Consider the following 11,136-nt stretch of genomic DNA (forward strand, 5'->3'; position numbering starts at 1 on the left):
AACTGGGTTAGAAAAACTCAGTTAAATACCCTCACGTGAGGCGCATGTGAGAGCATTTTTGTCTTTTCGCCTGTAATTTGTCTAATATATATTAAAATGATTCTCTCTCTCTCTCTTCCCATCTTCTCTCTCTCTCTCTCTCTCTCTCTCTCTCCACACCAACATTCTCTCTTTCTACTCCGTCTTTTTATTTCTCTCTACACCACAGTCGGGCGCCGGCGACCACCGTCACCAAAGCACCACCCGACCACCGTCACCCCTTTAAACCCTAGCCACCACCACTTCCACACCGTCGTCGCCACCATATAAAAATTTATACTAAAATCGCCGCCGCCATCTGAAAACCCATTGATACCGCTACCACAGGCACCATCTGAAATGCCATTAAAACTATCGCACCTCTGATCTGCATACATGTTTCCGACCAACCTATTATGTCAATATATTGTTAGTGGTTTGCCTCAGATCTGAAGGCCTTGTCTTACGGTGTACGGTGGCGGGGGTGGGGGGTGTATATTTGGTGCTGGTGGTGGCGGCGGAGTAAGTGATTGGATCTGCAGGTGAAAGGGTGGTTGGTAATTTTTTTGGAGAGGATTAAAGTCTGGCAACAGTTTGTCTCACAAATTCAAGTTTAGTTCTTGATGTTGAGTTTCAAAAGATTATGAGATGAAGGTTGGTAGAGGCTGGGGTTTAAAGGTGGTGGTGGTGGTGGTGGTGCTGTGATGGTCCGGTGGTTGTTATATCAAGATATAAAGAAGAGAGATGGAGTAGAGTAATTAACTATTATCAATATTTTGATATCGGAGATGGTGCTGCCGTCTTCCTCGCCGGAGAAGAAGACCGGAGATGGTGCTGCCGTCTTCCTCGCCGGCCACCATTACGGCAACTTCTACTTCCCTAGAATCACCATCGCCGTCACAGTCGGTTTTTCGACCACCATTACGGCAGCAGCTACGGCGGCTCCAGCGAGGCTGTGGGCGGTAGATTGGTTGGTGAGATTGATGATGGCGAGGTTGTGATTACGGTGGTGGTGGTGAGTCCGGCGGGGGTGTTTAGGGTGGATTCTGTGATGGGTAATTGGTTGGTGAGATTGATGATGGTGATTGAAGAAGATGTGGTTAGTTGCAGAGATATATGAAAGGACAAAACTACCCTCACATGCGCCTCACGTGATGGGATTTAACTGACTTTTTCTAACCCAGTTAGCGTAAAGGACAAAACTTGTAGGAAAAAAAAGTTTAAAGTACACCGCCTGCAAGGAAACTAAGAAAAGGACACGAACCGTAATTCGTCTTATTTTAAAGGACAAAATTTGTAATTCTGTCTTCTTTGATAGACAAACTTGTTTGCATGTTATATATATAAAAAAGAATATCTGAGTTTGTAAAAGCTGTAGGGCAATAAGCATTACCAATTTAGTTATGGTAACTTATTTCTATGGCTATATTTATTTAGAAAACAAATCGATTTAAAAAAAGAAAATTGGCAAATTCATATTGATCATATTCATCTGGCCAAATTTTAGTTCACAAAAGAAAGTGCAACAACACGTAAAAAAAAAGAAATAAGTGTGAATATGCCAAGTTAATGTTCATCTTCTCCAATATGAACACCAGTAAAACCAAAATCCAAAAACAATTCAAGTGTTCAGTTTTCATGGTGGTTACGTTTCGGTTACCTGAGGTCGAAAGATGAACAATCAGAACAGAATAAGATAGCAGGCAGTGGTGACTGGTTATCTCCGGGAAAAACAGAAAACGGTGGTGGCGGTTCCCGGCAATTCGCGGGCGGCTGCGGGCGTCTCCGGTGACAAAGGTAGCAGTGGCGGCGGTTGTCGGCTATTGGTAGCGTCTGCGAGAACTCGTGTAGCGGTGGCTGCGGTGCCAGCGGTTTCTCCGGCGAGTTGCAGGGCGGCGGCGGTGTATACGGCAGAGAGATACAGAGATTTAAGGTTTTGTTATGTTGGAGTCTTATCGCGTTTGTGTATATATATATTAAACGAGTTATAAGCGTGATCAAATTCCTAAATAAGTTAGTTGTTTGTTGCTCAAGTTTTCGCTGGAATGTTACGAGTTGTAAACTTGCTCAAAACTCAAATTCTTAAATTTCATATTTTATTCAAAACACTCATCCGTTGATGTTATTATTATTATTATTAATTATACCATTTACAGTTTAAAATAATATTTATATTTTAATCATGGTTATTCGTTTATTAAAGTTTTATTATTTATCATGTTCGGTTAGTATACTTTAATATTCCTTCCGTTTTCCTCATTATCAACTCGTTAATATTCGACATATTAATTCAACATTTTAATATTTTAGAGTTTTAGATTTCCGTATATTACATGTTTGGTTGGATAATAAATGAAATTGCAATTGTAAATGAATAACGCTTTTGACTGGCAGAGATAAAACATACGCTAATTATTTGACTCATACTTTAAAAGTTTATAAATTATCCTAAATTCCTAATACCTTATGGTTGAGCCCAAGATGCTCAGGCCCACTCAGACATCCTACAAGTGGCCCAAAGTAATCAGTAGAAAAGATCATGTGATATTGTGATATATTTACATTTTCAAACGAATACAATAAACAAACATAAACGAATACCAAATAAAAGTAAATTTGATTATCCATATTAAAGTCTAAAATACCATCATCATTACAACTAGATTTCTAAAGTAAACAAAGATATCTAAACAAAGTGCTGTAAATATGAAATCAAACTGATTTTAAACAAATGTTAGCAATAAATCAAATTGAATGAATATGTAAGCATAAGAACAACATAAATTTGCATTCGATTAATTAAATGAAAAAAATAATGTTTTCATTTTCATTTGTTTACTAAATGTGCAAACATAAAACAAATTTTCTACTAAATAGCTTATGAACAGTTCACTAAACATATGACAAACAGTATCCAGACCTAGATATAGGACATTGGGTGTGAAAGTGTGCAAGATTTACGTGGATGGGACATGTGGCGTGTGTTGATTTGTTATTCGGTGTGTTGATTTGTTATTCGGGTGATTGTACCTTATGAAATCATACCGAATTGTAAAGAAGCTCTAACCATAGCATTGTCCCTCAGTCTCTCCATCTCTTCAGATGATGCGTCTGAATCTTTTGCTTGAGCTTTAAAGGATATTGTGAATTTGAAAGCATGCAAGTGTTTTCTCACATGCCTACTGAATAAATGAAATTATGAAATTCTAAAATAATTTCTATAAGATAAATAGGCAAACTCCGGTCATGTTCTCTGTATGTAGGAGGCATGAAAGATATGCATATAGAGATGTATGCAAATGTATAACCAAACTTATGAAGTTGTTTCATAACTCATGCATTAAAACATTTTAATACCTCAATTTAAGAAAACCAACACACAAATGAAAAGAGCAAATTATAAGAAAACCACACGAAATTAACAAATTTTGACTGAAAAAAGGAATTAAAAGGGACATAGATTCATGTTGAGAATTTTGGTGGGAGATTGCTTAGATTTCAACTTCAAATTTGGCTGATAATCGGAGATTGATCTAAATAAAAAATAGTTGGCCCATGCAGGTCTCGAACCTGCGACCTTCGCGTTATTAGCACGACGCTCTAACCAACTGAGCTAATAGGCCACTTTGATATATCAAATATTGTATAACTTATCAATGAAAATTAATATAAAGCGATCAAAAGTATTGTTCCTACTTCCTAGTAATTCTCTCTCAGTTGGTTTAGATTTTATATTTTAAGGACTATAGCTACAAACGGTGTTTGATTAAGTAATTTTATAACTTGAAAGCATTTCATGCCTATGTGTGATAAAATAAGAGGAATAAAATCTGCAAAATCATTATTGTTTTTTTAATATGTTAAAGTCTACGTAGGGTAACTATTCCCAACATGTAAGACCAGTTCATAATAATAAAACCACATGGGGATAAAAAGGTTAATGAATGGGTTTATTCAAGAAACCTGCGCAGATAAAGTGCTGTTGAACATATATAGAGGAAATTCAAAGCTAAGTATATGTGATATAATATGAAACAATTATGAGTAAACAAGAAAAACAATAAGTTACCACAAAAACCAGTTATTACTTTTTAATTTTATAAATCGAATCCAAACCATTAAAACTTAAAACCGAACTGAATCAAACCTTCACTAATGGTTTAGTTTCAATTTATTTCACAATTGTGCTTTAGTAATCCAAAAACCTATATAAAAAGCCCAAAACATGTATAATAGCTAATACCCTAAATATGTATAAAGATTTAAATTGTTACATAAACTATTATTACATAATAATATAAACAAAAAAGGATAAACAAGGGTGAAATAGGGATTAAATTATGTGAGTGCTAGATATGTATAATTAAGATTAATCCAAGATAACAATATATATAATGGCAAATACCATAAAAATCAATATACTTTCTCATTTCGCTTACAAAAATTCCTCAACCCAAATTTATTTTTTTGAAAGGCCAACATTTTTAGAACCAAAATGGACTACTCACGAGGAGCAAGGAGTCCAAGTTACAAGAAACAAAAGACAACAAACACAAACTACACTAAGAACTATCTACATCGGAAAATTAATAAAATTGAACCGACTCTATTTCTCCCACTTTTGTTCCGTTGACTCACCCAAAGGAATGATACGGCCTTAATATCATTAACCACTTTAGCAATGAAGAGTGCCTCGTTATTGAAGATCATATCGTTCTTAGTTAACAAAATCAGCCAACACGTTGTCAAAAAAAAAAAAAAAAAAAAACTTGAATCACTTCGTACTCCTTGTGCTTGCAAGGGTTATCTAACACCTCCTTCACGGATTCAAAGCCACCTGTTTCCGGTAATTTCACCCAAGAAAAGATACTGGCCCAAACCAATCTTGCCACCCTATAATGCATCACTAACAATTAGGGATGAGTATTTTGTCCCAAATACCCGTACGTGTACTCGTACCGTACCCGTACACGTACCCGTACCCGTACCGATTTAGCATATTCGGTACGAGTATTGGTACTCATTTTTGTTGAATTTTGGTACGGGTACAATCGGGTACGGGTACGGTACGGGTACATTTGGTATTTTGTACCTGTTTGGATTATATAAGAGTTTAATTGAGATTCTTCATATTTAATATATAAAATAAATTCTCCAATCATGTTATTATTGAACAAGTACCAAACGTTTCTTCAAAATTATATAATATAACATCCAAGACTCAAACCAACAAACAAATAACTTAAAATCGACGACCGAGTTAGGGTTCTTCAATACTATCTTATCATTAAATCGATGACCAATTTGGTACCTATACTAATTTGGTACCCGTCACGTACATGTGCAAGTACTGATACTCGGACTAATTCAGGTTGTTTGTTACTTGTACCGGTACCGGTTCACGATCGTCGAAAATTTGGAAATAAAAAAGCAAAAGTGGTACAAAAACGGGTATTGTACCAAAATACCCGTACCAATACCCGTACCCGTACTCGTACCATACCAAAAAATTTGGTACGAGTATTGGTACGTGTTTTTATTGATTTCTGGTACGAGTACAAACGGGTACAAGTACGGGTACGAATACGGGTACTGTCCCACGCTCATCCCTAATTCACATTATCCAATTCCTTTCTAAAATTTTAACCAAATAATTGCACAAAGAACCATCTTCCTCCTTCCAAACCCAAACATCCAGCCATTAGACATCACAATCTTTGAGATCAGTCCAACACAATCCATCAGTTCATATTTTGCATGTGCAACCCGGATTGCCCTGACCTGTCACCAAATCCAACTCAATTCAAAATTCTTTCACACATAGGGTATATTAAAATCCCTCTTCTTTTTAAATTTAAACAATATTTGAAACTTTGTAAAAATAAACACAAGTAAATCATGTAAAACTTTTAGCTTTTCACCTTTAGTGATTTACAACTTTACAACTTGATCGTAAAAAACCTTTTAGCTTTCAACATTGATCACAAAATATCTTTATAACCGTAACCCTAAATTACTAAACCGACTTAATTCCCATAACGTCCCCGCCGCCAACAGATATACATAACCCCAAATCACAAAACACAAAAACAATCCTTAAAAAAAGAAAAACACAATGGCCGACAGATCAAAACCTAACCGAGACACCACCCACTCTCGTCGTCCGCTAATCGAGTCTCCGCCACGTCACCGCGACCACCATCTCAAAATCCAAACCCTGATCGTGGACAACCAACGCCTGGCCGTCACCCACGTGGCACTCAAACAGGAACTCTCCGTCGCCCTGCAGGACCTCCGCCACTACTCCGCTCTTGCCGGAAAAATAAAAGCCGATCGGGCCGCAGAAGTCCGAGGAGTGTTTGAGAAGGCGGTTAAGTTGGAACAGGAAGTGGGTTTGCTTGATGAGTTACGGGTTGAATTGGTTCAGGTTAGAGGTGATGTGCAGAAATTGGGTTCTGAGAATAAGGAGTTGACTGAGAAGCTGAATAGTATTAATGGTGAGCTTGCGGAAGAGCGGTCGAATTTGCATCAGGTTTCGATGGTCAAGGCGGAAATCGAAGCAATGCGCAAAGAAATACAAAAAGGAAGGTACTTTACAAACCCCAAATTATTATTGTTATTATTATTACAATTGTGTGCAAATAGTTTGATGTGTTAAGTACTTATAAATTAAGTACATGATGATATGTACATGGTTCGTGTTCGTTCGTTAAGGAATTGAACTTGTTCGCGAACACAAACGAAAAAAACTAAGATTGTTAGTCCAAAGCATTAGACATAATCACCTTAGTTAAAGTATAGAGTTTAAGCATTTGAGAAGCACAAATTAGATTTGTTGTTGGTTAAAGTAAGGCTAATCGTTAACAAAACGAACTGTACATAGATGATAAAGTTATTAAATTTAAGTGTTTGGTTGGTTATTACAAATAAAATGTTATAAAATAATAAAACAAGTCTTTAGCTAACGAACATAAATGGACGCATTACCATTACTGAACATTCACAAACACAAATGAATGAACGCAACCTTTGTTCATGTTCGTTTATTTAACTAAACAAACTTCTCACCGAAGGGTTTACAAACTGTTCGCTGAAGGTTTGGTTCATTTACAGTCCTATTGTTAGATACTTAAACAAACAGATAAAATACTTATAAAGCAGAAATTGTATATCAAGATTGAATAATTTGATATTTACAGGGCGGCTGTTGAGTATGAAAAGAAGGTTTATGCTGCAAACATTGAACAGGGTCAAGCAATGGAGAAAAGTAGGGTTTCTATGGTTTGTGAAATAGAGAAGCTGAAAGCGGACCTTGCTAATGCAACTAAGAAAGCAATGGCAGCGGCTGCTGCAGCTGCAAGAATACCCCGGGTAATTAATATAATTTGCTAGATTTTTGGTAGCATTATAGTGTCAAAGTTGTCTCTTTGATTACTAGTTTTTGTTGCAATGTATGGACATGATGCCCTATAATTGTTGATATGTTCATGATGTGGTTTGGCTTGTTTTGATGAAAGTTATGGGTCGAACCGCTAACCAAGTTCTTTTTAGAATGTATCCACAAGATTTCTGCAAATGTTTGGCCATTTTTAATAGTTTGGTTCAATAGCTTCAACCGTTTAAGTCACTATGGTTTCGTTCTTTTTACCCTTTTCATTTCTAAATGTAACGTTGACTTTATATTAGTTTTAATAAGAAGGGTATTTTGGTCATTTCATGAAAACTAACAGAAACATTGTTAATGGCGTTAGGTTTAGGGGCTAAAACGGTTTAAGAAATGAAACCATAGTGACTCAAAAGGGTTGAAGGTTTCAATATTAGACCGAACTAGTTAAAAATGGTGGTCTGCGTTAAATTATCGTCACTCAATGATATTTGGATATATTAACTTTTGTTAAACCTTATCCAAACAAAAAGTCACATTATTATAGTTATGTCTTGTTAAAATTGGATTGAATGGTTTGAAACAGGAGCAGGATATGGTGCAGGATATATGAACCATGATATGGGCTATGGTGGGAATGCATATCCCAGCCCGTATGTTGGCCATCAGGTATGTGTTGACCCAGAACTCTTTTTTGTAATATTCATAACAATTTTTGTCTGGAATATATTTGTAATAGCTAAGTTCATTTTTTGTGTATGTGGTTTGGTCAAATTTGTCACTCTAGTCCAAAGGTTTATATTATGTTAGGAAACACCGTGGTTTCCATTTTTTGCCATTTCAGTTCAGATGACTGACACAATTCAGTTTTGGCTATTAACTTGAAGGGCAATTCGGTCTTTTTAGCTTAGATATAAGATTTTAATGCATTGTAGAAGCTCTTGATGAATATAATACATGAAAAAATAGTTAAATGTTTATAAAAGATATTTAATTATTTGTTCCTGTAGTATAGTCATTAAGAGATTGTGGAATGCATGCAAACCTTATACTTCATGACTACAGTGCCCTTTGAGTTTGGCAAAAATTTGGATGGTGTTGGTCATCTTGACTGAAATGACATAAGAAAAATATAAATCAGAATGTCTCCTAGGCAAAAAGTTAACTTTTGCAGTTAAGTGACAGTTATAACTAAACCATTGGGACGAAAAATGAACTTTAACTCATATAAATAGATAATAATTTATCATTCTTCCAAAATTCAGGTACATGGTGGAGTGGACCCGCATTACGGTCCTGGACCCGTGCCCCATGGTCCATATGACATGCAACATCATATGGTTAATCCTCAATACCCATATGACATGCAACATCCTAATGCACATGGATGAAGTTTGTTTTCACTCAAACTATGCGGTTATGTTTATCATTTTCGGCTCTAGGATATGCAGCAATACACCTTGTGTATGTTACTAATAATCGCTTGGTGTATTTATTTATTTCAATTTCTTTGTTCTACCATGATGCTTTGCAAGAATACAGGTTGTGAATCTTCCTATAATATAGATGGTGGTTTGCGTCAGTAAAGGTTCAAACTAGGTTCACTCTAAAACTAATACTCATTTTATTCAATATCTTATGTGTTCAAACTGTTTCAATAGTTGGATCATTTAACTTCTGACCAACAGCTTGTGTGTAATTAATTTGATTGTAATTGTAATTAATTTGATGAAAACTCATACAAAATTCAACTCGAATTGGTTAACTCGAATAGACATTTGTGAGGAATCTGAGCTGAAGTTATGGATGTTTGTAAACCGAACAAACATAACAAATCCATTGATTTCATTTTTACCTTGTGTTTGCAAGGATTTGAACCTATAATCTTATAACATGGGAATTGGGATATTGCACCACTAGACAAATAGGTCATGTGTTGGTTTGATTTTAATGGCTTGACTATTCGAAACTGACGTATAGATTTTCGTGTTAATATTACCTTTGTGTAATCTTTGAAGCCAGCTTTCTAGTAATAAAACCTCTGAACTCTAGACACGTAAACAAATAACAAAATATTACTTTTTTTAAAAGCCAACTTTATATAAAAACCAAAAATGGATAATTAATGAGTCCAAAGTTAAAAGAAATAAAAAGACAACAAACACAAACTGCATCAACAAACGCAAACTACATCAAGAACCATCTGCAACGGAAAGTTAATAAAATTGAACCGACTCCATTTCTCCCACCCCAAGCCCAAACTTTTGTTCCGTTGACTCACCCAAAGGAAAGATACAACTTTAATGTCATTAATCACTTTAGCTATCAAGAGTGCCTTCTTAGTTGTTATTGAAGATCATGTCGTTCCTAGTTAATCAAATCATTAAACATGTCGTAAAAAAATAGTTTGAATCACTTCGCCTTCCTTGTTCTTGAGCTTGCAAGGGTAATCCAACAACTCCTTCGTGGATTCAAAGCCAGACTTCACCCATGCAAAGATAATTAAAAATAAATAAATAAATTTAGTAAAGATAACACAAAAAATTGCTTAACTAATTACTTGCTACATTAAAATTCAAGTTTAGTAAACTTGTAAATTCAAACTTTCGTTCAACTTTACAAAAGGATCGTAATTAGATAATTTTAGTCATTAGTTTAAACTAGTAGGAGTGCCTGCGCGTTGCGGCGGGGACGCAATGAGAATTCGGTTGAAGTTTGTTCGGTTCGTTATGGTACTTGCATTTGATATAGCTAAATTTATATTCGATGCAATTTACAATTTGTGATTAAGGTTGTTGACGCGGGAATGCATAACAAACGATTATATATCATGAGGAAGGTTCATGTACATTTTAATCTTAACATGAGAACATTGGAAATAATACTAATTTATAAAAAAATGAGAACGTAAGAAACAATACCAACTACAATACAATCGGCGGGGTTGTGTGAATATCGTTGTAATCAACATCAAAAGCTATTGACTTATGTTACATGGCACATCCAACATCAAAAGCTATTGACTTATGTTACATGGCACATCCATAGGACCAGTCGGATCTGTTAAACCAGATTTAAGGACCGGACAACTTATTTTATCCAAGGCTAAATATCGTTGTAATCAATCTCAAAAGCTATTCAGGTTAGCTAGAGTCATTGTGTAGCTATGACAGAACTATCAAAAGTTCAACAAACTGAGATTGGAGCAAAATCAATAACAAATGGTATAAATGGAATTTGGTGAAAATAGGTTACCGTGGCTTTCCTTGTATGTTGTAGTTTTGGAAAAAGACTTTTGGGTTACCTATATAACTGAATTACAAAAAACATCTATCACACATCAATTTTTACCAAATTACACATTATTTTATTCTATAAAAAGATGTTACGTCCATACATGAAAAGTCAAACTCAAAGAGACGCAAAATAGTAATAAAAATGAGAAAAAAAAAGATGGTGATATTTTATACGCTTCTAAATGCATCCAAAACAGGTCCAGGGCCTGTTGAAATTGATTATCCTTCAAGATTCAGAAAGGCCTGCACAGTATGCAAACAAATAAAAAAAATTACAAGTGACATTACTTTAGGATCATGTGCTACTTACATTAAGTTTCATCAAAATCATAACGGTAACTAACAAACCTTAGGATCTCGAGGATCAATTTTGGTGGCTTTTTTCAGAGCTTCATGAGCCTTAGAAGTCTGGTAAAACTAAAGATAAATTTGAGCAAC

At 35.3% G+C, this 11,136-nt stretch overlaps 1 protein-coding gene and 1 non-coding gene across 2 annotated transcripts; one reads left to right on the plus strand and one right to left on the minus strand.

The window, feature by feature from the left end:
* Positions 1–3,567: 3,567 nt before the first annotated feature.
* Positions 3,568–3,641, minus strand: TRNAI-AAU (transfer RNA isoleucine (anticodon AAU)). Its single transcript has one exon. It is a non-coding gene; the product is annotated as a tRNA-Ile (tRNA).
* Positions 3,642–5,908: 2,267 nt separating this feature from the next.
* Positions 5,909–7,870, plus strand: LOC143546087 (protein FLC EXPRESSOR-like). Its single transcript, XM_077037829.1, has 2 exons — positions 5,909–6,606; positions 7,218–7,870. Exons 1-2 carry the CDS (start codon positions 6,134–6,136, stop codon positions 7,408–7,410), a joined length of 666 nt encoding a protein of 221 aa, XP_076893944.1. The 5' UTR covers positions 5,909–6,133; the 3' UTR covers positions 7,411–7,870.
* The last annotated feature ends 3,266 nt before the right edge of the window (positions 7,871–11,136 follow it).

This window comes from Bidens hawaiensis, unplaced genomic scaffold (genome assembly GCF_021521415.1).
Source record: "Bidens hawaiensis isolate Kalapana, Puna unplaced genomic scaffold, B.hawaiensis_p1.1 tig00014205_1, whole genome shotgun sequence".
Taxonomy (NCBI): domain Eukaryota; kingdom Viridiplantae; phylum Streptophyta; class Magnoliopsida; order Asterales; family Asteraceae; genus Bidens; species Bidens hawaiensis.